Source organism: Penicillium cinerascens, assembly GCF_028974065.1.
Source record: "Penicillium cinerascens strain IBT 15544 chromosome Unknown scaffold_4_segment0_segment0, whole genome shotgun sequence".
NCBI classification, from domain to species: Eukaryota; Fungi; Ascomycota; class Eurotiomycetes; order Eurotiales; family Aspergillaceae; genus Penicillium; species Penicillium cinerascens.
In genome coordinates this window covers 861,104-886,845 of record NW_026695297.1, presented here as the reverse complement: position 1 = coordinate 886,845, position 25,742 = coordinate 861,104, and the positions used below count along the sequence as shown (strand labels likewise).

The 25,742-nt window shown below is 51.0% G+C and overlaps 12 protein-coding genes across 12 annotated transcripts; 6 read left to right on the top strand and 6 right to left on the bottom strand.

Moving 5' to 3' along the window:
• Nucleotides 1–126: 126 nt before the first annotated feature.
• Nucleotides 127–2,850, bottom strand: N7498_008292 (lysophospholipid acyltransferase family protein; the record flags this gene model as incomplete). The annotated part of the gene is made up of 6 exons (XM_058455354.1): nt 127–297; nt 351–607; nt 669–980; nt 1,034–1,709; nt 1,762–2,017; nt 2,073–2,850. The coding sequence occupies 6 exons, from the start codon at nt 2,848–2,850 to the stop codon at nt 138–140; spliced, it is 2,439 nt and encodes an 812-aa protein (XP_058305342.1). The 3' UTR covers nt 127–137.
• Nucleotides 2,851–3,118: 268 nt separating this feature from the next.
• N7498_008291 (pantoate--beta-alanine ligase PAN6) lies at nt 3,119–4,313 on the top strand (the record flags this gene model as incomplete). Its single annotated transcript, XM_058455353.1, has 2 exons — nt 3,119–3,155; nt 3,220–4,313. 2 exons carry the CDS (start codon nt 3,119–3,121, stop codon nt 4,311–4,313), a joined length of 1,131 nt encoding a protein of 376 aa, XP_058305341.1.
• A 219-nt stretch (nt 4,314–4,532) lies between these two features.
• On the top strand, nt 4,533–6,803 carry dbp7 (putative ATP-dependent RNA helicase; the record flags this gene model as incomplete). The annotated part of the gene is made up of 1 exon (XM_058455352.1): nt 4,533–6,803. One exon carries the CDS (start codon nt 4,533–4,535, stop codon nt 6,801–6,803), a length of 2,271 nt encoding a protein of 756 aa, XP_058305340.1.
• Nucleotides 6,804–6,863: 60 nt separating this feature from the next.
• Nucleotides 6,864–8,230, bottom strand: N7498_008289 (WD40 repeat domain-containing protein; the record flags this gene model as incomplete). The annotated part of the gene is made up of 2 exons (XM_058455351.1): nt 6,864–7,926; nt 7,977–8,230. 2 exons carry the CDS (start codon nt 8,228–8,230, stop codon nt 6,864–6,866), a joined length of 1,317 nt encoding a protein of 438 aa, XP_058305339.1.
• Nucleotides 8,231–8,818: 588 nt separating this feature from the next.
• Nucleotides 8,819–9,457, bottom strand: N7498_008288 (uncharacterized protein; the record flags this gene model as incomplete). The annotated part of the gene is made up of 1 exon (XM_058455350.1): nt 8,819–9,457. One exon carries the CDS (start codon nt 9,455–9,457, stop codon nt 8,819–8,821), a length of 639 nt encoding a protein of 212 aa, XP_058305338.1.
• A 264-nt stretch (nt 9,458–9,721) lies between these two features.
• N7498_008287 (uncharacterized protein) lies at nt 9,722–10,234 on the bottom strand (the record flags this gene model as incomplete). Its single annotated transcript, XM_058455349.1, has 1 exon — nt 9,722–10,234. The coding sequence occupies one exon, from the start codon at nt 10,232–10,234 to the stop codon at nt 9,722–9,724; it is 513 nt and encodes a 170-aa protein (XP_058305337.1).
• A 3,331-nt stretch (nt 10,235–13,565) lies between these two features.
• On the bottom strand, nt 13,566–15,450 carry N7498_008286 (putative MFS multidrug transporter; the record flags this gene model as incomplete). Its single annotated transcript, XM_058455348.1, has 2 exons — nt 13,566–13,690; nt 13,746–15,450. The coding sequence occupies 2 exons, from the start codon at nt 15,448–15,450 to the stop codon at nt 13,566–13,568; spliced, it is 1,830 nt and encodes a 609-aa protein (XP_058305336.1).
• Nucleotides 15,451–15,910: 460 nt separating this feature from the next.
• N7498_008285 (type 1 glutamine amidotransferase) lies at nt 15,911–16,686 on the top strand (the record flags this gene model as incomplete). The annotated part of the gene is made up of 3 exons (XM_058455347.1): nt 15,911–16,154; nt 16,208–16,434; nt 16,483–16,686. The coding sequence occupies 3 exons, from the start codon at nt 15,911–15,913 to the stop codon at nt 16,684–16,686; spliced, it is 675 nt and encodes a 224-aa protein (XP_058305335.1).
• Nucleotides 16,687–17,774: 1,088 nt separating this feature from the next.
• On the top strand, nt 17,775–18,176 carry N7498_008284 (uncharacterized protein; the record flags this gene model as incomplete). The annotated part of the gene is made up of 1 exon (XM_058455346.1): nt 17,775–18,176. One exon carries the CDS (start codon nt 17,775–17,777, stop codon nt 18,174–18,176), a length of 402 nt encoding a protein of 133 aa, XP_058305334.1.
• A 715-nt stretch (nt 18,177–18,891) lies between these two features.
• On the bottom strand, nt 18,892–20,501 carry N7498_008283 (uncharacterized protein; the record flags this gene model as incomplete). Its single annotated transcript, XM_058455345.1, has 3 exons — nt 18,892–19,692; nt 19,744–20,156; nt 20,246–20,501. The coding sequence occupies 3 exons, from the start codon at nt 20,499–20,501 to the stop codon at nt 18,892–18,894; spliced, it is 1,470 nt and encodes a 489-aa protein (XP_058305333.1).
• A 971-nt stretch (nt 20,502–21,472) lies between these two features.
• N7498_008282 (FAD-dependent oxidoreductase) lies at nt 21,473–22,796 on the top strand (the record flags this gene model as incomplete). The annotated part of the gene is made up of 5 exons (XM_058455344.1): nt 21,473–21,498; nt 21,566–21,703; nt 21,762–21,865; nt 21,920–22,023; nt 22,077–22,796. The coding sequence occupies 5 exons, from the start codon at nt 21,473–21,475 to the stop codon at nt 22,794–22,796; spliced, it is 1,092 nt and encodes a 363-aa protein (XP_058305332.1).
• A 1,159-nt stretch (nt 22,797–23,955) lies between these two features.
• Nucleotides 23,956–24,552, top strand: N7498_008281 (TVP15 family protein; the record flags this gene model as incomplete). The annotated part of the gene is made up of 4 exons (XM_058455343.1): nt 23,956–23,975; nt 24,075–24,190; nt 24,241–24,330; nt 24,380–24,552. 4 exons carry the CDS (start codon nt 23,956–23,958, stop codon nt 24,550–24,552), a joined length of 399 nt encoding a protein of 132 aa, XP_058305331.1.
• Nucleotides 24,553–25,742: the final 1,190 nt, after the last annotated feature.

Genomic DNA, 25,742 nt, shown 5'->3' with positions numbered 1-25,742 from the left:
GACGACGTGGGGGTATTGTATTATGCACAAGGCGCGACCGTCGCGTTCAAATAACAGGGATCAAACAAAGCCGAACCAAATGGAAACAGTAATAAATAAACTCCCGAATTCGTATTTGCAGCAGATCATGATAGGGGTTATAGCTTGGAGTCGGTCGCAATAGCCTGGCGTCGTCTCTGCTTGGAGACAACATCCGCAGGTGCAGGGGCTGCCGCATTGTAGAAGAGTTCACGGCCGACATTGTCCGACATGGTCAGGACCCGTGAGGAGACAGTTGCACCGTCACGACGGTTTTTACTTCATCAATTATTAGCCAACATCCAAAACATGTTCTTTGCCAAATTACTCACCCTTCACGGCGGGACTGAGCGATCAACTCAGTGAAGTCCCACAGGCGTCCTTGAGGCAGGACCTTGCCCGATGTAGGGTCTCTCTCCGGTGTCCAATCCGGCGCAAGCCTGAGAGATGGTCCGGCCCGGGATTCCTTGTCTTTGGCAACGAGGATAATACCCTCTTCCTCAAAGCGCTGGTAGGAGTTCTTCAGGGTCTCCTTGTTGACAGCTTCGAAGTACGAGAGATCACCCTGATGATACAACGTTTTTCCAAGCTGCAAGACGTTAGTCATCGGTCAAGATGCGCCCCATATTTGACAAAAGACGGGCACTTACAAGCTGAGCACTATCCAGAGCCTTCTTGTTGTCAAGCCAGATATCTTGCGATCCATCGAGAGGCGGAGTAAGTCCGAGAAGAGACACCGCACCGAGCCACGATGATTCGATGAAGGGCCAGATGAGGAAGCAGTAGAAATCATAGTTTTCACGACCACAGCTGCGCTCAGTGTCGCTGAGTTCAACATACTGTGGCGTGCCGGTGCTGTCACGAGTGATCTTGATCACGTCGTCTGTCTCCAAGCCACGCAAGGTGTTTTCCATATTAACGGCCAGACCTTCAGGCGGGAAAATGAACTCGCCACGGAAGAGCTGCAAACTATTAGTTACACCCAAATAAAGAGTTCACGTGGGAAAAAACATGCCTGAGAAAGGAAGGAGACCTGGTTCGTCAGAGCATCGTAGGCAATCCGTTGGTTGGTAGGGCCGCCACCTTGCTTGATCTTTGTGTACATCGCAACAGAAACCAGTGCCTCGGTGATGAAGAGATGGATGGTCATGTTTCGATAGAAAGACAGCTGGAAGCGATCGACGGCATAGTAGGTCGGTTCCACCAAGCCTGAGATTACACCCACCAGCTTTGGCCCCATGACTTCCAAGGCACGGTCAACCACCATCTCGGTAGGTGAGCGGTAGAAGTGAGCAACTCGACCGCCCTTGGCACGAACACGCTCACAAAGCCAGTCCAAGCGTCGCACCAACTCGGCTTTTCCAACTCCACGACCACGGAGCGTCAGAAGTACTGTTCCCACGAGGGCGGTTGGCATCATAACAGAGACATCGTTGATTTCGGACAAGACCCGATATCCCAACGTTCTAAGGATTCGGCCACGTTCAGACATGGCAAGTTTCTGGGCGGTACCCAGGTGAGAGCAATTGAGACGCGTCAGCTGCTGAGTGAGGAATTCCCGGAGACTCCAGGGTTGATGGAACCGGACATCTACTCGTCCCAGCTGCAGGGACAAGACTGAAGACGAGGAAAGAAGATCGGCCAGGTTTTCCTTCGCCTTAGGCTGACCCAAAAGTTCACTGATGTAGGATCTAAAGATGAATTAGAATGAGAGTCAAGTGGTCTGCACATCGGGTTACATACTCTGTCTCAATGACCTTGTCATACTGAGTGCTGACGGGGCAAATTATTGTGTCTTCAACCCGGCCGGACAGAACACTGTCAACGATGAAGTTCAGAATTCCAAATTTGGGGGAGAGCAGTTTTCCGGTCCGGGAACGACCGCCTTCAATGAAGCATTCGAAGTTGTAACCCTCCTGGAGAATTGAGTCGATGTAAGCTTGCACAACAGTATGATACAGCGGGTCATTTCCAAAACTGCGCCGGATCCACATAGCACCTATGAGGGTGTCAGTTTGAACACCGAGGTATGAGTTGACAGGAACTTGATTTACCTGCATGCTGCAAAAAGGGCCCCAGAAGAGGAATGTTCAAGTTATCGCCTGCGACGACAACGGGCAGACCAATGCCCAGACGGTAGCAAAGGACCTGTAGGGAGACATAATCCACATGGGACTTGTGGCAGGGCAAAAAGACAATCGACTGCTTCTTCTTGGATGCCTCCTCGGCGACTGACCGCAAACGCAAGACTTCTTCACTGGAAACATGAATACCTTGGTGGTAGGCACGAGTCAAAAGTTGGGTGCACATATAGTACGCGCCCCGAATAAACGACTTGCTTTCCATCTTGCAAATCATGTTATCCATCATGTTGTCTACCACTTCTCTGAGCCCAGTTTCAATCTCATGTCGGCGTCGAGCTCGTTTCTGGTCGAATGTGGCGCCTTCCTTGATCTCTACTAGTCCTTCCTTTTCCTCAACTGCAAGCCGAGTGCTCGCCAGTTCTCGCACTTTACTTTGCAGCATCGGACTGGCCAAGATTGTCGATTTGATTTTCTCGGAGAATCCCGAGTAGAAGACCGGCTGGCCGATCACATCGTCGTATGCGCGCCAGCCTGTGCCTGACATGTACAGACTCACTTCGCGGAGGAAATCGAGGGGACTTTGGCGGAAGCGGCTGTAGTTGTGGATGAGGTTACGCTCCGTGGTCGCGCCATCTGCTGCTTCAGGACCGCCCGTGAAGCCGGACGGGTGGATGGTGACCTGTTTGCCAACAATCTCCAGGTCCGGAGCCGAGGGCTCGTCGCTGGGGACCGGCTTCGGAGGTGGCATTATGGGCGCAATGTGATGAGGAAGGTCCTGGGGGATCAGGTTATGGACAGAAAGGAAGCATTAGATATATGGCGCATTGGAATTCACCAGATCTACCAGACAAGAAGTGCGGGACAAGGGCCATAGCTCCCATTCCCAACGAAACGAGGATCGTCCCCCGGACTCGGAATCACGGGTTTCCCCAGACAGCCGAGGCGTTAGGTCACGTGAAGAGCGGAAACCGTCGGCGCAAAAAAGGTTAAGCTTCTTTTGAATGTCATTAACCACCATGTCTCGTCTAGTGACCGGCGTGCGGTCCTTCTCTAGTATGTTGCACCTAGCTTAGGCTTGTTGTATTCGATGCATACTCACCACCTGCTCCCTCCTTAGCCGCGGCTTCGTCTCTGCTGATTGACGCCGCTTCTTCCGCTGTGCGATCTGCTCGTCAACCCTCGTCCTTCCCAGTCTTCCGCGATGTCCCTCAAGTGCGCCAATTGCGCCGGCAATTGCTAAAAAATGACCGTAGTGTAGGATTTGTGCCCACGATGGGTGCTCTTCATGAAGGTCACCTTTCGTTGATTCGAGAAGCTGCCCGCGAGAACACCGACATTTTCGTCAGCATCTTTGTGAACCCCACTCAGTTCGGGGTGAACGAGGATCTTTCGAGCTACCCACGTACCTGGGATGCTGATATGGAAAAGCTGGAGAAGTTGAACGAAGAGCTGGCTAACGCGGCCGCGGCAGCTAGCTCCGAGACAACCACAGGACGCATTTCGGCCATCTTCGCCCCCACAGCGAAGGTCATGTACCCTACTCTGCCTCCCTCGTCTGAAGTCGATGGCAATGGCTCCTTCGTTACCATAACCCCTCTTTCCAAGAAATTGGAAGGAGGCTCTCGTCCCGTTTTCTTCCGTGGCGTTGCAACCGTCTGCATGAAGCTTTTCAATATCACGACCCCCGATCGTGTTTACTTTGGCCAAAAAGATGTCCAACAGACAATCATTATCAAGAGGATGGTTCAGGATCTCCACGTTGGCACCGAGGTGCGGATTGTGAGTACGTCTCGCGAAGCCGACGGGCTAGCACTGAGCTCGCGCAATGTCTACCTTGGCGACCGGAGACGCGCCGTCGGCCTTACACTTTATAAGGCTTTGAAAGCTGCCGAAGAAGTGTACCGGTCCGGAAAGACTTCCCGTGCAGACATTTTGGGAGCTGCTCGAAGTGTCACAGACCGGGTGCTCGCCGAGCAACAAGCCCTCTCCCCCTCAGAGAGGGCGTTGTTCGAGGCGGACTACATCTCTCTTGCCGACCCGGATACTTTGGACGAGCTGGATCTCGTCGATCGTTCTAGGGGAGCTGTCCTGAGCGCGGCTCTGAAGATGGCGCCCCTGGAAGAGACAAGAGATGGCGAGCGGTGCGGACTGGGTGGTGGCAAGGTTCCCGTCCGATTGATCGACAACCTGATCCTTCAGCCTCAGCAGTAGTTACTGCATACCCTATGTACATAAATACCATCCTTTAGCGTTAGCATCCCAATAGATCTTTTTCTGCTGCCACTCAAAAGCGGTAAGTAGGGCTCGACCGTAGGGCTCGGGCCGAAAAAATTCCTGCGGGTCTTGGCTTGGCGGGAAAAAGTCTCGACGGCAAAGCTCTGATCGTGCTCCTCCCAGATTTCAACCCGATCGGAAACAACATTATTCACCATGGCCGACGATGGAATGCTCTTGAACTTTGCCATCGGCGAATCTGTCATCAAGCCCGAGGCAAAGTTCAAAGGAGGAAGATGGCGGGACCGCCTCACGGCCAAGAAGCGCTCGCAGCATCATCCCAACCCCAACGCAGACTTGAGCACACGGAGAGAGTCAAAGAACCCAAATCACATTCAAGTCCCATCTACAAGACCTGCAAAGCGACAAAGAACTTCCGACTCCGATGCGCACGGCGAAGACCGTCGGTCTCGACCCCAGCAACATCCGCCGCAGAGAAAGAACCCCAATGAATTCGTCTCGTCACTTTTCACCAAGAACCCCGAAGCCCAAAACGCCCTTGAACCGAAGAATGATGAGCCTGTTGAGGATGCGAAGCCGACGAACGCCCCCCTTATCGATGGAATTGACACTTTTACGAACCTGGGCTTGTCGCCGAATCTGGCTGCGCATCTTCTCACGAAACTCGAGCTGAAGGCGCCTACGGCTATTCAAAGGAGTTCGATTTCACAGCTGCTGAAAGAGGAAAGCGATGCGTTCATTCAGGCTGAGACTGGTTCTGGAAAGACCCTGGCATATCTTCTGCCGCTCGTACAACGGATTATGGCTCTCTCGAAAGCGACAGAGGAGGCGGGTCTTCACCGTGACAGTGGATTGTTTGCTATTATTCTTGCTCCAACCCGTGAACTGTGCAAGCAGATCTCCGTCGTCTTGGAGAATCTTCTCCGATGCGCCAACTGGCTTGTCTGTGGAACCGTTATCGGTGGAGAGAAGAAAAAGTCAGAGAAGGCACGGTTGAGGAAAGGATTGAATATTCTTGTCGCCACCCCTGGACGTCTGGCCGATCATCTGGACAATACGCAGGTGCTGGATGTCAGTAATGTACGATGGTTGGTCTTGGATGAAGGTGATCGCTTGATGGAACTTGGATTTGAGGAGGAATTGCAGGGTATTGTCAGCAAGCTCGACGCGAGACAGCGTCCCAGTCGCATTCCTGGTGTACCGACGCGGAGGACAACCGTCTTGTGTTCTGCTACGCTGAAGATGAATGTGCAACGGCTTGGAGAGATCAGTTTGAAGGATGCGGTGCACATCAAGGCAGACCCAACGGATGAGGATGAGAACAAGAATGGAAAGGACGAAGATGAAGGCTTCCGCGTTCCCGCCCAGCTGAAGCAGTCCTACGCGATTGTTCCGGCTAAATTGCGTCTAGTCTCATTGACCGCATACTTGAAGAGAACATTTATTCGGAAGGGCTCTGTGATGAAGGTTATTGTTTTTGTTTCCTGTGCTGACGAGGTCGATTTCCTCTACGAAGTGTTCTCAAAAAAGCACGGCCAAAGGAGAGAGGATACTCCCGAAAAGGAAGAAGACGAGGAGAAGAAGAGCGACGATGAAAAGAAAGACGACCGAGAGGCGCTCTCCCCGCACGGCACTATCGCTCCTGGTACAGCCTTTTCCAACCCATCGAACCCCGTTATCCTACACCGACTCCACGGCTCCCTTCCTCAACATGTCCGAACCGCCACCCTCAACTCCTTCTCCAAGAGCACCAATGCTTCAGTCATGATCTGTACCGACGTAGCCTCCCGCGGTCTGGATCTCCCCAACGTCGATCTAGTCATCGAGTATGACCCTGCCTTCAGCTCCGATGACCACACTCATCGCATCGGTCGTACCGCCCGTTTGGGCCGCGACGGTCGTGCCTGTATTTTCCTCCAGCCCGGCTGTGAAGAGAACTATGTCGACATCCTCAAGCGCGGCTACCGCGACGGAGGCAAAGCACTCACGCGTACCGACGCCACCGAGATCCTGAAACGCGGCTTCGGCAGCACCAATGGCTCCAAGAGCAAAAATTGGGAGGAAAAGACAACCGACTGGCAAATGGATGTGGAGCGCTGGGCTCTGGAGAACCCGAAGTATCTCGAAATGGCGCGTCGCGCGTTTCAGTCCCACATTCGTGCGTACGCAACCCATATTGCCGCCGAGCGGAGCATGTTCAACATCAAGGACCTTCACCTTGGACATCTTGCTAAGAGTTTCGCTCTGCGCGATCGACCTGGCAAGATCAATGTTCCCGGTCTGCGCACTAGCCAGCAAGAGACGAAGAAGGACTTCAAGGCTGCACGTGGCGGCACAGGACAAAAGAGGAAGGCTGGTGCCTCTGATGACGTTCCGGCTTCGAGCAATGCTGACGATGCGGCGCGGAGGATGAGGGCCAAGATGAGGGAGCACATGGCCGGTGCGAACGAGTTCAACCTGGCTTAATTATGACTTGTGATTTGTGTTGGAGGTGATGATGCATTGTAAAAAAGCATTAGCATGTTTTCAGTAGATATCCCATAATGAAACCTTTCCATCCTTGGATCCAGCTGCTAGCCAATGCGTGTGTTGTACTTTTTGATTTCGTTGGTTATGAATGGCCGCGAGTGACAAGCTTTGGTCGCGGGTAACTTGCTCCGAGCCCGATTCATTTGTCGTCAATTCTTGGGATTGGCCAGAAATTGCTGGCTGGGAAAACGGATCTGTATCTCCGAATGTGACAGTGTAGCAGCCTTCTTTGTGCCATTTGAGCACAGCCAGCTCCTTCATTGTCTTGCCCGAGTACACTCTCACCCTGCTGTCCCAGCCAGCAGTCGCAAAGATCTTCCCGTCGCTGCGCATGCGCAATCCCTGCTGACCAGAATGTTTCGTGTTGATCGTTTTAAGGGGTTTCTCTTCCGTATAATTCTCAGTAGGAATATACCCAGGAGAATTTGGGCTGGGTATCGGATGCTTGATGAGTAGAGCATCGGCAGAAGACGTGATGAAGCAGTCGCGCGTGGGAGACACGTCAAGGGAGAGGACAGGTTGGCTATGCGGACGGCTAGCATAGAGTTTGTCCCACTTCCAGGGATTTGAAGCGATGCTGCCGATCTCGAAGCTGGCAGCTGTGAGAGGACCTTTGTGCATGAAGACCATGACGTGACCGTCTTCGTAGGCGGATGCAACGTATACATCTCCAGATGAAGATACGAACATATTGACGGCCATAACCATGCCAGTCTTGGTTGATGAATCCGAGGCAATGGTGCTAATCCGGCGTTCAGATGGTAGATGGAAGATGTCGATTCCTCCAGAGTCAAGAGCATTAGGGACTGCAAACAAGACGACACGGGATGTTGTTGGCTCTGGAGCGTCTTGTAAAGATGAATTGCTCAGCATATTCAAGAATGTCATCGAAAACGCGCAAAAGTTCAGCGCGTTGACAGGCAAGGAATGAAGCAGCCATGGCTGAGTAGCACTTTTTGAACGATCCGACGCTGTCACATCAACCGGTAAAGTCTTATCAAGGAACCCCTCGTCTTCTGCACGAAGCTTCCAGACACAGAGTTTGTGGTCGCGTCCATGTCTAACTATCCAATTAGCAGAGGACCTAGAGTTCCTTATTGGTGATCTTACGTATAAATCTCCGAGGCCCCCGAGGCAACCTGGAAACCCTTCACTTCGAGTACTGCGCCCTCGTGCGCCTTCCACACCGTGACTGGACGCTTGGTGACTAGGTCCCAGATGACAATCCAGCCTTCGGCGTCTCCGGAGACTAGCCGCAGGTTTTGGGAGAAGATTTGCAAAGCGTGTATTGGAGCTGCATGTCCGCGGAGAATGTATACTGGAGTAGCTGCAGACTGCTGCCCTTGACTGGATCTTTCATCCATGTCTAGTTGTGGAATGCTGCGGGTGATTCTCCCTGAATACCAAGCTGGATGGTGGGTTTGCTGGTGGACGGGAACGACGGTGGTGGCCATGGTGCAACATCAGCCCGCGCACCGCCTTTCCGGCCCCTCGTCGATGATGCTCAACTGCTTCTAACACCGCTCCAAATTGATCCTGGAGCCTGGAAAATGATAATATTTGCCCCCCTGTATCAAATAATAATGGTTCTTGCCTATAGTGTTACGTGATCGAATAGATAAATTTCTTGTGTTTTTTGTTGGAGTGGTTAAACGCGTCACCTTAGGCTGGAGATGGAAGAACTCGAGGTGGGCTTTCCTGCTTCTCCAGAGGATTGTGATGACAGAGGACGCACGAGACCAAATGCGGGCAAGCTAAGAACACGATTGATACTTTGATAGCATTGGCGTTGATGAATACTGAGGGGACTCATGAGCTTCGGTGATTTTACATATTCTTCTCTAGTTGATAGTAAGCCATATTGCAGATTGACCTTCTTCCATCTGATTACAACCAGATTTATGTACATGATCTTTCACAACCAGGTGAGCTTCTCCTCGCAACTAAGCCTTTCAATCGGAGTTAAGAAGTTCGGAGACAATGCAAATAAACGTTTCCAGTTCCATCTCTTTGTTGTCCATGAGAGCTTTGTAATGCTCGACTTTTTCCTTGATCTCGTCATATGCTGCGAGATCATTTAGCTTGCCGGCCACGAATGTTTCAACTTCTTCTGCATTCCCATACTCGATGAGGCGCTCTTCCCACCAATCAACACCTTTGTGTCTTCGTAATTGCATGCACGGGAAGCTTGGGGTGTCAAAAAAGCCGCTCGAGAGAAGCACGTGGAGCCACATGGCACCAGAATCCTCAGACCACTTCACGAGCTCATAAAGTTCCTTTTTGTCGTCTCCTACCATCTTTGACTCTTCCTCCTCTAGCACATGCTTGAATATTTCTAGGCATTTGAAGTAGCGATCGGTGGGTTTGGGTGCCTCGCCTTCTTCAAAATCCCACTCGTCATTGACTGGGCGATCTAAGAGCAGCCACCAGGGAGCCGAGCCAAATAGTTGAGCTGGACCAGCGTAAACCCACTCAAGATCAACAACTGCGATGATTGTAAGGTCCTCCTTACTTCGGACGATCATATTTGCCGGCCCAAAATCATCGCAAACGAGTTTAAAGGGGCCTCGATCGTATGTCGTGTGTATCATATCGGGTATCAGAGACTCCAATATTTTTATCGATGCGCATCTTGATCTGGCACTCCTAGGGCCGGCAATTGAGTTTGCTTGGTGTCGTAGTTGTTGCCAGTCCTGCTTGCTGATGGATTGAAAAAACTCTTTTGTAGTGGAAAAGTCTCTTTCTTGGCCATCTATGGTCGTTAGTAAAAGCCTTCGCCTAAGATATAGGACGAACCGAATATATTGACACCTCCCACCCGCAATATTTCGCGTGCTTTCCACGTGAGTGGACGACTAGGCGCGGTATATTTTGTCTTTGGAGTTGGCAAGCTGCCAATCTGTTCGAAATCGATCTTGAATAGCTGCAGCATGAACTGCGCCATTTTTTTTGTAGACGTATTCGACATCAGCATCGGAAGTTTCCTCCTTAAGCAGTCTCGAATCCTTTCCACCAAAAGCATGGTTAAGGCAGACACCATCGATGAATTGCATCAAGATGAAAGGGCCCAGACCAAGTTGATTTTCTCTAGCAAGGCCCCAAGCGTAGACTTCCGGGACGGGTATAGATGTCCTCTCTAGGACAAGATGAAGGGCTCCCACTTCCATGGCTACTTTCTCGTCCGCATATTCAGGGGAAATACTGCTTACACGGGGTAAGCGGAGGAACCAAATTGTCCCGTCCTCAAAAGCAAGTTTTTGTCCAAGATTGTAAGACCCGTTAAGGAAGCCATCTACCAGCTGGCAAGGGATCTTTTGGGGATGGTAACCTGTAGCCCAGTTGCAGATACGGCCGTCCGCACGAGCCATATTTACCTTTGTTGATCCAATTTGCCTCTTCCGCCATGTGAAGAAGATCAAGAGGTTTGTTATAATCCATAATAAACAAGTTGTTTTGATGGTGAGGGGGGTGAAAACCAGGTATGCAATGGTCTCAATGCTAGCAGAGCCAGGGCAACGGCCGCCTTTTGACGCCTAACCGTGATAGTAACGTGATTACCGTGCAGACCGCCAAGTCTTCTGCACGATGAACCGGCCAGGAACTGTCTTCCCAAGATCATTAGACACTCCCTCTGTGATCTTCTGCCATTGGTCATGGACTGTTTTCTAGGACCATGCCACTTGAAGCGACTGATAAACTTGGTGGTGGAAGCTAGGGATCCCTAAAATATGGTTGATGGAAATCATGGACAAGGTTTTCTAATACGCTGTTGAAACTTTTCAGAGTGATTTCAAATATTTGCATTGGGTATATAAATGTAGGGGTGTAGGGCAAATATAAGCATCATAACAGAAAAAGTAGTGTTCAAACAGCCGTCCCAAAATATGAGATCAAATCAAATAAGGACCATATTGGTAATGGTCGATCCCATGGTGAGGAGCAACATAGTACCCATGGTACGGATGATTCTCCATGGAAAAGTCGCCCGTATTGGAAAGAGGATTTGCGATGCCTGCGGGGAATTCAAACACCTTCGGGATAGATAGAGCTGGGTCGAGACCATAGGAGTGATTGTGCATCTGCGCTGGATCCATCGTCTCAGGGTGGGGGTTATGCCAGCCCCAGAGGTGCCTAAGTCCCTCTTTGACGGGTTCAGCATACCAGCTTCTATCAGTGGAGATCACGTCAAGGATGCCAAGAGCCTCTTCCTGGGATTCTCGGGTCTCCAAGCATTCTGCTGCGATTGCGAAGCAGCGGATTGATACACTGGGAATGGTCCGATCCTTGGTATTTGCAAGAAGGCCACATATGTCGTGGGCGTGGGCCTTTTGCATCTCCTTCATCTCCATTTGAAGATCGGACTTCATAGGATGTGTCTTAGCAAGCAATATGCGAGCAGTATGATAGAAGAGCTCGGAAATTATTGCTGTCCGTTTTGGCAACCTGTAGTGAAGGGTCAATAAGTGAGACAGAAACCAGTCAAATGCGATATGCATACCATATTGTCGGAAAGGAAGACTTATAGCCAGTTTGCCACGGTTGTAAATGGCCAAGAGGCTTCATCGACCTTGGTACAAGTTTGTCCCATTGATCACACCAACCACTGTAATGATTCCATTTCTGCAATAAATCATGGAACTGGGCAGGGTTACTTTGTAAATCAGTCGATGATAGCAGTTGCTGTATGGAAGCTCGAAGGTTTGCGATCTTCGCACAGATGTAGAGGATGCGGTGGAACCACAGGTCTTCTCCTTTTCCAAAAGGATGCGTATGGTCCATATCCATGTCGACTCCCCAAGTATCTGGATTCCATGATAGGGTCCATCCATGGTGCAAACAACTCAATAACTCCATACCCACACTAATCCAGAAACATGCTCCGCCGAGACCAGGGGTCTTCGCAGTCCATCCACACTCGTGAATCAAAGCCCGTGACCCCACGATGTGATTTGTCTGTGGGGCTTGCTGCGGAGACAGTGCTTCAAAGACGCTCAATGCAAGCGAGGCCGCTGCGCATAAAACGGAATCACGATTGGGATTCTGAAGAGCGTTCATTAGATCTTGAGTGGCTGCCTCATAATAATGAGATGCTTTTTCCTCTCTGTAAGAAGGATTGGAGAGAAAGATTTGCCGAGCGCCACATGCTAGAAAGGCCTTGAGTAGCATTGGTTCCTCAATGGCGTAGAATGGCAGAACCTGTGTGAACTAAATACTGTTAACTCAAGCGGCGAGTTTCAGGGTACCGGGCACGTACATGTCTCATTGGATCCATCGAATCAATCCAAAGCCCAACCTCTTCAACGAAAACTCGCAAGAGATGAACTTGTTCGGGGTCGGTCAATGTCGAGGGATTGTACTGTTTCATGGCTAATTTTCGCGCAAAGTTCGATGTTCCGTGAGGGAGCAGTTCATCGCCAGGCACAAGATGAGGCTCGTGCCAAGCATCAGGTCCGAGAAGAAAGTCCGCTGCCGCGGAGTGGGAAAAATCAAACGTAGTCGGATCAAACGAGTGAGCGACTGATTGAAAAAGGCTCGCTAACTGATCAGGCCCCAATGACTGGAACACTTCCTGCTGCAAATTTCTCCTTTCCTCGGTCGGACTCTCGTGCTGGACGGGTGGATATCTCTCAAAGCCCCCGACATATTCGGATGCGATGATTCGTGAATCATCACGGAACGTGACTTTGGCACCGTGGGCACGATCGATGATATGGGGCGGTGCAACGGTCTGAATATCAATAAAGTTCAAGCGCAAACCGCGTCTGCAGATTCTATCTGACTTTCGACAGTTCAGACATCGTCCCAAGGCCTCATCGCACTTCAAATGCCTCTCCCGACAAGTCAAGCAGCCCGTCCGGACTCTCTTCGCTTTATTCTCCATTATTTCAGAGGACTTTTTGCGGTTTGCGCTCGACGGTCGTGGTGAACGTTGCTGGCCCCGTGGGTTTGTCGTCTTCGGGTTCCCATTCGAAGGTTGGGCCTTCGACTGCGAGCGAGTCGTGAGGTTCATTTCGGTTTTGATCGGGCGACAGGCCCAGTTCTGAGATGAGCACGCTCGGTCGTTTCTCAGCCCCCAGGGATAGCCAAATTCCGGGCCAGCACAGAGGTTCCGAATATACAAGTTCTCATACGTAGCTGTACCCGAATGGCCATGTTCGCTGCCGGTGCGCAGGCTGATCTGAAGGCTAGGACCACAGGAAAGGCCGAAGAGAGTTCTGGGAATTGTCTTGTCTCTCAACGGGCCGATAGTAGGCGCGGGCGATCGAAAGGCGGAGGGGCAGAAACTCGAGAATCTGTTCCACGATGATGTCAGCTCGCGGGCCTGTCAGGTCAGTCACGGCGACCAAACATACCAACTCATTCCTCGAACAGCTGCAGTGTGCCGGAACACTCCGAGGCAGGAAGTCGAGCGTGGATTGAAGCTGAAATCGAGATTGGATCGAACGCGGAGGTGGGCGAGAAAAAAAAAGTGGGGCCCCGCCCTTTTCCACCACTTTGCAGTGGCCGTTACTCCATAGTTTAATTGATTGACTGGTATATGGTTCATGTCGAATAATGAATCAAGATGTACCCTACAATGGATTTAGGGAATGCGATATTGGAATTTAAATCTAATTTTTGATTGCTTCTCGCAATCCTATCAATATGATCCCAGTTAGGAACGGCAGATTGAGTGAGAGCCAACTCCCCAATAGTCGCTTATTTTCTGGATTTACTACCCAGCCGAGGTAGTCTAAGCCGAGAGTGGAGTATTAACATGATCGCGCCCCAGACAGCCGCTGACATGAACGTCACACGAAGTGCCATGGCATATGCTCCGATCACTAAAAGATGTCAGCAGAGAACGCAAACCATGACAATCTCCAACAGAGCACGAACCTTGTTGTCGATGGAATGTATCAAGATCACCAATAGCACGAATAGACTTGCGAACAAGGCCGATAATATGTGACTTCTCGGTACCGGTCACCTTCTGATCAAGCTGATAGACAAGCGCGTTTTGGAAGATCCAGCTACTAATAGCCACGCCCATCACCGACCCTAGGTTACGGGCGAGACCCAGAGTCGTAGTTGCCGCGGATTGATCATCCTGCTCGCTCGTAGCGAGAATCGAAACCATCAGAGCAGGAAACGAGAAGCCTTGTCCGAGACTGGAGAAGGAGACGCACAGCATTGCGACTGCAGGGGCTGTGTTGACACCCATCGTGGCCGCGGCACATCCTCCGAGGAGCATAGAGCAGGCGCCGATGATGATCGTGGGCTTCAGACGCCTGGTCCATGTAATGAGAAACCCAGTCCCGACGCTAGATGCAGTAACCGCGATGGAAGCGGCGACAAGTCGTAAGCCAGAGTCAGTCGGGCTAGAAAGCTTCACAGCTTGAAAGTACAATGGGGCATTGAACATCATGGTGTGAACTGAAACAGCCCCGAAGAAATTGCCGAAGATGATGCTAGCGCGAGGGTCCTTTGAAAGCAGTTCGATGGGTAGAACGGCTCGAGGGATGTTCCGTTCATACCGCACCAGTATAATTGCTAAAATGACCGATGCCACCAAGGAACCAATGACCAGAGGATGGCTCCAGGGAAAGATATTTCCACCCAGATTCAACCCCATGATTAATGCCGTGACCGCCAGAATCAGGATAAATGAGCCGGTCAAGTCGATGCTTCGGATCAGTTGCAATACACTCATGCGCTCTGATCCGACCCGTTTCACTCCAAGGCCCGCAGGGATCGTGCAGGAGGCTATGATGAACAGGACGAAGATAAAGGGAAGTTGGATAAAGAACGCCCCCCTCCATCCAATCTGGTCGCAAAGAAGACCACCGAATGCAAGTCCCAAACAGCTGCCAGTGCCGAGGCAGAGGTTGAGATATGACTGATAGATACCGCGATACTCGATGCGCACCAGATCGCTAGAAATGATCTGGCCCATGGAGATCACACCACCTGCACCCATTCCGCACAGCGCTCTGGCAGCGATAAAGGTACCGATGCTCTGGGCGAGGCCACACCATGCCGTCGTCAAGAAGAACATGGTAATAGAAAAGAGATAGACAGGTTTACGGCCAAATGCATCAGAAATGCGCCCAAAAAGGGGCAAAAAGGCCGTCGATGTAAGCAGAAATGCAGTGGATAGCCATGATGCCGCATTGGCGGCATGGAAATAGGACGTGATGACTGGATGGCTGGAAGCCATGAGAGTCGAGTCGAAGAAAGCCATCAGGAACCCCACCATCACGCCTGAGAAGATCAGCCAGAATCGCGTCGGAGATACGTCAATGAATTGCGCGGCGTAATTGTCGTCCTCGTCGTCATCACAAACTCCCCCATTTGTGGAGTCATCGGAGACCAATCTCTCTAGGCTCGGTTCAATTTCCAGCCCGGACGAGGAACTGACTCGAGTGAGACCGAGAGTGGTTACCTTATTGATGTCTTCACTCCTCGATGACCCTGCTTCCCCATCTCCGCTGGTGACCACGCTGTAATAAGGCGTACTTTCCCGGTGCGATTCTTCTCGCAGGAGCGGAGTGGCCTCAGATGGGCGGGAAACAGCCTGGCTTCCCCCATCGTTAGCGCTCATGATGAGAGAAAAGGGATTCGAATATATAGCTTCGCCAGGTGTAGAAAGCAAAGTAGATATGTCAAAAGATTAGAGTGCGGCTTCGATCGACGGAGATCGCGGTACCACGAAAAAAAAAAATAAAGCAACAAAGTGGGGGATACAGCCCTACACCCAAGGACTAGCCAAGCCACATGAGCCCCAACTAGATCAATGCAGGTCTGATGTAAGACGAGCCGAGCAGGGGGCCACGCTGCAGATCGAAAATGCCGAGTGGGGGATTAGTGGCAAAGCCAGGATCCGAAGCCGCGATAAGAGATAATCGATAATCAGGTCGTCGCCGGCCCGATCGGTGACTATGGCAAATATTTTGACTCGCCTCTGACTCGCCTCAACCTCACGTCACTCCTTACGCCTGTTGCTCTACGCGTGATAATACCCCCACGATATAGATCCCCAAGCCCTCGTATACACCGATACGATGCAGCGCCACCTCCGAATTGCCGTGCTAGAAGCCGGCACACCGCTTCCCGCTGTCAACGCATACTACAAGGATGAAGGCTACTGCGGCATCTTCAGTGCGCTCCTCAGGTCCAGCGCCAAAATACTAGGCAAAGAATGCTTAGATCCAGATACCGGGCTACAGATTACCAAGTGGGACGTTGTCGACGCCCAAGAATACCCAAAGCTGGAGGATATCGACGCTGTGCTTATTACCGGGTCAAGTCTCTGCTCCTGAAACGTGCGCCACGCAGAAATGCTGATAGCCGAATTGCAGAACATAATTCATATGAGGACGTTCCGTGGATCAACCGCCTGGTAAAATTCACGCAGCAGGTCCTAGCCCAAGATCGGGTGCGTATTCTCGGGATCTGCTTCGGACACCAGATTGTCGGCCGTGCGCTGGGCGCGAAGGTCGGGCGGAATGACCAGGGCTGGGAAATTGCTGTCTGTGACATGGACTTGACCGAGGAGGGAAAAGAGTTGTTTGGATTGGAGAAGATTGTATGTATTTTCCGTCGGGTGTGGATATGGCTGTGCTAACTTGTCCAGCGCATTCAACAAATGCACCAGGGCATTGTGTATAATTGCCCTCCGGGTGTCACTTTGCTTGGGTCGTCTCCGCGTTGTGCTGTTCAGGGCATTTATGCTCCGCGCCGCTTCGTTACTGTTCAGGGACACCCTGAATTCACTGGCGCGATCGAGAAGGTGGTCATCCACAGCAGGGCCAAGGCCGGTATCTTCAGTGAGGACTAAGCGCAAGAGGCCCTGGGTAGAACGGGTATTGAACATGATGGTGTTTCCATCGGAGCGACATCCCTCAAGTTTCTACTAGAGGTTTAAATAGAACGTCCATTGTTGGAAATTAGAGCCCTCATCCTAAGGCGCTAATATCGGTCGGCATCTCTCTGCCCCGATGGCTGCTGATTAATCAGCTAGGCCCATGAGGCTATTGAAATTGGGCTACATGAGCAGCCTGTATATATAGGCTCCTCATCTATATCACCCTCTTTGCTTGTTCTAGAGGATGTTCTTTCATGGACCACTGGGCAGCGGTGTAGGAGAACATTTTTATATGCATTTCCCTTAGAAAATAGTTCTTAGGAAAAGGACATAAATATCCCCCTGAGAACGAGCAAAAATATTATTAGAATTCTTCCATTACTTACCTGTTCATCCTCTTTTCGTCTGATCATCTACCCCTTAATTTCTCAACATCCATTAGAGGATTGATCCAACATCAAATGGATTGATATGGACTGTAGATAGGTTATAGATAGGGGTTATAGATTATTAGTGGGTTATTAGCGGGTTTCGCGGGTTCTAAATAGATTCTATAGGTTCTAAATAGGTTCCACAGGCTATACCCTATTTAATATTCCTACTATCTACTAATTACAGGGCGCTTTAGTCTAGGATAGTAATAAAATGATAAGTGTCGGGAGTGGTAGTAGTAGATGAGAGGAATAAATGCCTTAGGGTCCTAGGTAATACGCCGTCCTAATAGCATGAATTTATTTTTACTAGACCTGGCACTCACCCGCCCCACGGGTCCAAAGTCAGGAACCTCCACCCGCACCTCCAAGGGTCAGGGTCTAAACTCACCGACCATGACCCTGACCCGGACTCTCCAAGGGTCCCTTGAGGGTCACCCGCAGAGGTAGCGTGCATATAACTATTGCCACCCACCCTGTCGCATATAAAAGCATCCTTATCGCACATCTCAGACTTTCCATCTACATCTTCACAACATAACTCGAAACCCATCAAAAAAGTTATACTATCAAACTAAAACTACATTGATACTTAATACTTAAGACATTTTATCCCAATTACCCTCTATTATGTCATCAACCCATCCCTTGGAGTTCCACGCCCCTGGGTGGCATGATGAGGGACGAACACCAGTTGTGGATGGCAAGTATTGTGACCGCGCTACCGGTGAGATCAGACTTGCATCCGACGGTGATCATCAGGAGTATATGGGTCCACCCGCGGTCGATATTATTGTTCGGAGTCAGCATATTGACACCGTCAAGTGCACCTACCGTGCATCACGGCCTTTTCCTATGGAGACTCTCCTGTGTCATATCATGAAGGTGGTTGGGGATAGAAGACTGGAGCTGGATTCAGTCATTGCGACAACATATGCGATTCGGGTCACCCTAGCACACGAACTGACGCCTGACCAGTTCAGTGAGATTGCACTCGATATGGCGAACGGGGTCTGGGACCAGGTCGATTGATGCATTGGTCCAGCAATACAATACTGCTCTTCCTCTTGTATTGGAAACTCGCTGTTTCCGACCTAAATTCGAGATATGGGACTATTTATCTGAATTCAAGTCACTTCCCTTGACGTATACAAACTGCATCCCTCAAGACTATACCTCCTGACCAATCTAGCCCACCAAAGTAGTATAAGCTTACATTGTCTAGAATCGAAATTGATTCGACTGAAAAAACCACCTGCTGTGTTACTCAACGTCCAACGCGCTGGAACCGAACACATCTCTATGGGTGATGGTTCGGTTGTGCCCACCATTGCCCTACGGAAAGAAAAGAGGTAAAATGTCAAGCCAGTCCACCCAGAAGGTGGGAAATGCATTGATTATTCAAATGGAAGATCTTCGCACACAAGCACGTCACCTCTAAAGGTAGAACATCGAAGTGAGAAAGCCTCCAAGCCATCGCCAAAAAGAAATGCATTTCGTGATCCGTCGAGGGAGTGCTCCAGGCACATCCCTCCATGCAAATAAGTCAAAACGCCTCTCCAGCCAACCTGGCTGTTCCATGTGGCCATGCACGTATGACAAAAAAAAAGCTCCTATGAGCCATATGCTTCACGCTAACGCCATCACAATGCAAGTTCATCGCTGCAAACAAAGATGGGAATCTAGGGCGCACGCAAAATAACGAGGAATTGGTCTGCTATATGACCTTGAAAATGCTTCATCACGCCTAAACCGGTCGTGGTTTGGAGAGTCTGCCGCTCCGGCGCGGACCTCTCCTGACACCCGAGGCGGATTGGTCGGATGATTCTTGCGTGTCGTCGGTGCCAGACTCAGCCTTGGCCTTTTCAGCATCTGCCTCTGCCTTCATGCGGAGGTTAAGGGATACGAGCTCGTTCTGGTCGTCTCTGAATGAGATGCCGACGCCCAGGGTGAGATTGGAGACAATGCGTCTCTTTGGTCGCACTCGCCGAATGGCCGGTCGAGGCTCATCAGAGTCCTCACTGTCCTCAGCAGAACGCTTGCTGCCGGTGCTGAAAGGGGATGATTCTCGGGACATCTGGATACTCGAATTGAAGGTAGGGCCCGGAACGACCTTCTTATCCGGTGCAGCATCGGACTTTTCACCCAGGAGAGCTGCAAATGCCCGATCGATGTCGCCACGGCATTTCTGGAGCATGTCAACGATGGTGTCACGATCATATCGACCTCCAAGTCCTTCTTGGATGGACTGAATATCCCAAGGCTGGAATACATCAACGGCCAGACCGGTGTCTTTTGAGGTGGATTCGGGTGTTGTGGCGGTGGTGGAGGGAGAAATGTCGGAGGAAGAGGTTCTGGAGGAGTGGGTGGTCTCCGAGGTAATGTCGGCGTTCTTGGAGTCATGGGAATCTTTGTTGTCGAAGGAGGCCTGCTCCTTCAAGTCCTCGCCGAGTTCTCTCAAGGGAACGCGATCGACACTCTTTCTAATAGTAAAGAGGCCTTTGTGGGTGCCATCGATTGGCCGCACCGAGGAGTAGTGTTTGAAGTCCTGTTTTCGGTTAGATACAGCCCAATGGTCCCTCAAGCATAGATATCATACGTGGAAGGCGACGTGAGTCACGTCCCGATGCTCTTCTTGTGTAGCATTGACATCCCGAAACGCCTGGACACCGTCCATGGTGTAAACATTGATGTCCACCTTGTAAACCTGACAGAATGCCTGAAGGTGCTCCGAGCTGCCCCACTCGCCGTTCTTCCGGGTAGAAGTCACCATTTCCTCGAACCGTCTCTCCTTGTCTTCTTCAGACGGCACGGACACGTCGGCGGAACGCGTAGCGTAGGCCGATTGGGTGGCTCGTTTGGGACGTCGACGTTCCCCACCTTCAGCAACCACGAACTGCATGAAGTACTTCTTGTTGCTCTCCATGTGGTCTGCCAGAAGTTGGCGGATCTCGTTGTCATGATCGAAGCTTCCCCACAATTGGTCCGAGAGCGAGTAGTAGAGGCAATTTCCTGCTCGACGCGTCAATAAACGGTAAATGCAGCATGAAGCTTGGGTACTCCGCTAGAAAGCTGTGAATCAGTTTCATTGGGGATCTTACCATCTCCTTCCGTTGGTAGAGCAAACAGACCGCGTTCCTTTAAACAGGGCATTTCGAGACTCGCCAGGTCAATGGCCCCTTTGTGACGCATTACTGCGGTTTCATCCGGCTGATCCAGCAGCGGAGAGGGGGGAAAGGGAGGCGGTAAAAGGCGAGTCTCTAGAACATCGGTCTCCGGGGTAGTGGAGTCTGGTGGTTGTTGTTGGTGACCCGTAAGTATGGGCACAATTCTGCCACCGTGTGTGAGGGAAGACATGGTGGTAAGAGGGGCCCCGAGGACAGTATCGACATTTATGGTATTGAAAGTGAATATAGAGGGAATAGATTAGGGTCGAAATACAAGGGGAAACAGGTAACAGCCCGCAGAGTAGAGAAGCCCTGCGGGTGGGATGAATTGAAAAAGGAATTCAAGCATCCGCCCAGATTTGAGTGCCGAGTCGGGGGCGGTGAATCCCTCTCCCTACGTGATTGGGCCACACGTGAGACTTTTCCCTTCTATTACATCGGTGACAGAGCTTAACATTAAGCTCTAATTGTTCCCAATTGATTCGTCCTCTATGCTTCCTTTCCGTAGTGCTCCGAAAATATCAAGGATTCATACCTAGTTCACCTTTCCCTCACTTTGGCCTTCGTTCACTCTCACATTTCAGATGTGATTCATTCATTTCTAGGGATACAGTGGAGCCCGAGATGGAGAACACGGGACTTTACGGAGAAGGCCCTTGCTCCAACATGGGGCCAATAAGTAAAGGGTCTTTTCAATATAACCATTTCCTAGCGGTCCATTCCGGGAGCTTCCTGGCATCAGATATCTTTGTTTATCAATCATACCGCCCCTTCTCAAGCTCGATAGCTCCGCGTGGTCTGGCAAGAATGCGGAGCTGTATTTAACAATGTATTTGCCCTGTATCTCTCCGCGTCTCCACTTTGAAAACTTTTGCGCGTTTATGGTAACAAACTAGTTTGGTTCGTTACTACCCACACCGCCTCTCCCGCCGCCACCTGAAATAGAAGTGAACTGACCCGTGTCGTACGACTTGTAAATTACTCCAAATCAATTTCTCTTATCAAATTGGGGAACGTGAGATTAGCTCCTCACCCCGCTCGTGGTTACTGGTACTTTGAGTCATTCTAGTCATCGGCGATCAATTGCTCGCTGTGTCCTCTTCTTTCTGTCACTCTCTTCAAGTCAAACAATTTTGAACCGGGGGAAATAGCCAATTCAACATGCCGAACAATATCGTTATTCTGGGGTAATGCTACCCCGGCTCCACCCAGCAAGAAGATACATGCCTGAACAATGAATTGACCTATGAACAGAGCCGGTGTGTCCGGCCTGACGACAGCATACCTACTGTCTAAGGACGCCGCCAATAAAGTCACCGTCCTCGCCAAGCACATGCCTGGTGACTATGACATCGAATATGCTTCACCATGGGCCGGCGCCAACTACATGCCGTATGATCGGTCCATCAGCCTACCATTTGGAGCACAGCTAACCATGGCCTCCCTTTAGTACTGGCAAGGAAGGCAGCAAGCATCAAGAGTGGGAGCGGGCTACATGGGCGCCGTTGAAAGAACTCACAGAAAAGCACCCCGAAGCGGGCATCCACTTCCTGAGTGCGTCTTTCATACTCCGAGATCTGGCGAAATATGTTCTAATTGAAATTATAGACACCGTCGTTTACAACCGCAAGAAGGACCAAGGGTCGGCCACCGGCGACTGGTTCTCGGAGTTAGTGAAGCCTAACCCGTGGTACAAAGACGTAGTGCCCAATGTAAGATTTGCGAAATCACAAGCCCTACAAAGATATGCTCACGATCCCCTCAGTTTAAATCTATCCCCGATGGCAAGCTGGACGCTGAAATGGACAACGCCCAAGAATTTACCTCCGTCTGCATCAACACCGCAGTCTACCTCCCATGGCTGGTTGGCCAATGTGCTAAGAACGGCGCAGTCTTCAAGAGAGCCGTACTTAAGCACATTACCGAAGCTGCCAATGCTCACCATTCGGGGCAACGGGCCGACGTAGTGGTGAACTGCACGGGTCTGTCATCCAAGACACTTGGTGGAGTTTCCGATGAGAAGATGTATCCTGCCCGTGGCCAGATCGTGGTAGTCCGAAATGATGCCGGCCCGATGTGCTCCACCTCCGGAACCGACGACGGGCCAGATGAGGCCGTGTACACGATGACTCGTGCTGTGGGCGGTGGCACCATTTTGGGAGGTTCTTACCAGAAGCACAACTGGGATCCATTGCCGGATCCCAACCTTGCCAACCGCATCATGAAGCGTGCGATTCAAGTTGCCCCACAACTTGTCAAGCCGGGACAGGGAATTGAGGGTCTCGATATAATTCGCCACGGTGTTGGCCTCAGGCCTTTGCGTGAAGGTGGTCCTCGGGTCGAGAAGGACGAGGTGGGGGGTGTGCAGATCGTGCATAACTATGGCCATGGTGGCTTTGGATATCAGGCATCATTTGGCTGTGCCAATGAGGCGGTGTCCTTGGTCAAGGAAGTGCTGCAGAGCAAGACTCGGGCCAAGCTTTGAGCAGTGGCGTCGAGCCAGTGGAATTCAGCAAACAGTGGGAGATTTTCTACCGCGCGTTGTAAATAAACCATTTCACGCTCCCATTATGCAAATATGACGTAAAACAATTTTGAGGCTCAAGATGATCATCTACATCCCAATCTTTCTGGAACATGCTTTTTCGAAAGTATTGCTCGCTATTAATCGAATTTAGATTGGCCGTCTTGTGAATATCTAGAATCTTGGAGCCTGCTATCAATGCAATGCCCAAAGCCCAGGCCGACAAGGCTACCCTCCGAGTTTAAAAGGTGCTCAATGAATGCGGTAGCCTACCTTTAGCGGGGACACCACTGGCCAAGGAGGAGCCGTCGCCCACCCCAGAAACAATACTTGCGATGGTTATGGACTCACTGGTGAAGTCACGTCCCATTCAGCACGATCTCGCCCAAAAGACCGTCAACCACCTCAATGAAGTGGGTTATCACAACGTCAACAAGCTAGCAAACAGTACCTGGCAAGAACGCACAGACGTCCGGCGAGAGCCTTAACACGGCGGAGGATCGGAATCGGACCGATTTGGATGCCATGTATGATGCAGTGCAGCGAGATCCTTTACAGACGAGTCGGTTTGCCAACGGACTGGCAACGGTGCGTCTAGAGCACAGGCAGCAGGCGATCGCGAGTATCTAAACACAATCAGAATCGCCTCGTACATCGTTATCGCATTGGGCTCGTATGAAATGAGCAGCCACGAATTCATTACGTGATTCGTCAAATGCCGCTGAATCAGCCGGGCTTGGCAGACCCGCTGCTTGCGACAGCCGCAGCTGTTCCCCGTCTCTGCCCCTGTTCTGCTTCTCCATTCATTAAGTCCTGATCTTGTTTGTTCCTCTCCCTTCGACCTGTCATCACTTCCTAGGTACGATTGCAACCACACCTCCTCCTTCCCCACATTGCGAATCAACAGCTGCGATTCAGCAGTGGATTCATCCGCTCCACGATCAATCACGATCAATCCGACCGTACCAAAGAGACTAACGAAAAGAACTAGCAATTCACGAACCATCTCCATCGCCTTCCCGACTCGCCGTTGCCAAGCAAGTTGGACACCTCGCCTTGCGAACCTAGACCTCGAAACCCTGAAAATCACTCCGTGGAGTCACCCGAAAATACCATCAAAATGGACTTCTCCAACATCTTGTATGTCATCTGGTCATCTCGTCGCGGATCTCTCCGTGATACTCTCCATGGATGAGTGCCGAGCAAGTTGATAAAGAGTGAACTAACTGGGGACAACAGCCGCCTCGTCAACATCGCGGTGGGTGTCATCATGATACTGGGCGGTATCAGCCAGTTCTTCCCGGCAAGCATGAGCTCCGTCATCGTCGGCGCGTACGTGATCGTCTTCGGTCTCGGTAAGTCATGCGATCCCGCGCGTAACGATCAAGTGCTAACGTGTTTCCAGTCGTTGGTGGCCTTGAGTTCATGCCCAACGTTCCCGACTACGCCTACCGCTACGCCTCGTTCCTGTTCTCTTTCCTGGGCCGTGGTGTCTGTACGTGCGCCTTTGTTAATTCCCCCGTTGCAACGCTGACCTCTGCCAGTCTACATCTTCGTCGGCTGCATCATCCTCCACGGCCATGTCCTGCGTGAGATCGCCGCCTCCATCATTGGTATCACCGGTATTGCCTACCTCGTCCTCGAGTTCATCCCCTCCATCGAGCCTCCGTCCAACATGCGCGAGTCCGACCAGGGCTGGGGTGCCGAGCAGGTCTAAGTGGCTTGCGTCGCTGGAGCGAGGACCCGTTCTGCATGACCCTTGTGGGTCGCATTAAGGAAATGGATCTGTTCGCGACGCGATATACGAATACTCGACGAGTGCTATGACATGAGAGTTCCAGTGCTCAGCCTATGGGGATTCTGGATAGTGGGGATTGCTTTCATTTCGTTTTGATACCTGATGGGGATAAGTCCATTTGACAGCATCTGTATTATATTTCTTGGACGGGCGTGTGGCTAGAGCTCTCGCATGAAATGACATTGGTGGATCGTTTATTGGTTATGATGTAGAGTCTTAAGGCCAGTTGTCACGCAGCCTCGGGACTGCCTAAGACTTATCCTAACCAAAATATGGTCGAGACCATATACCTATTTGGACAAAGTACGAATGGATCGCGCTGATCTGCATCGGGTACACACGCCCGGTGCCGGGTTCCAGCTGATTAACTATTAATATGGTTTTGATTACGTTAGTGACAGCCTGGCAAGAAAAAGAATCAAACGAGTCAAACGGAGGCGTCTCGGATGGATCCCGCCACTGCCGAGGACCAATAAGAAACCCTAGATTGCTGCTTACAACGGTCCAAGGGCCGCGTCAGCCAATGAGGGCGTCTACAAAGATGCTTGCCTGCGCATTGGCCCGACCAGGCCTCACTTCGGAAGGTGCATTCCCACTGATTTCTTCCCCCTAAACTTCATCAGGACTCGGTGGAGCCCGGTATGATGCGATCTGGGGAGTGACAGATGTAAAATCCAGATCATCACGATCAGAGATTTCCTGCAGACTTGAACAAGGGCACAAAAGAGTCAAAATTAAAAGTGACAGGTAGTTTGGACGCTTCAACAGATTAGATGAGATAGCGATCCTCGGCAGTGGTGTGATTAGACTGATATGATAGCCTCGCCGATCCCCCCTTTCGTAGATCGATAAAGCCAAAAACTTCCCGTAATCCCTTTTTTGATGTGCTCGATAAGCAGGGCTCGACTCGATCATTCCAAACCCGCCTTCCCTTCCCAGTTTCCCTTTTCCTCTACCCCCTAGTCAACCACTTCGGACCACCGAATTTGCAACGCCTCCCCACCTCTCTCCCTTATCTCTCTTCCCTCTCTTTCCACCTCGAATCTCAAAACCACCCTCTTCCCAACGCGGTGTGATCACCATCTTGCAGGCCCCTAGCACCTAGCAGC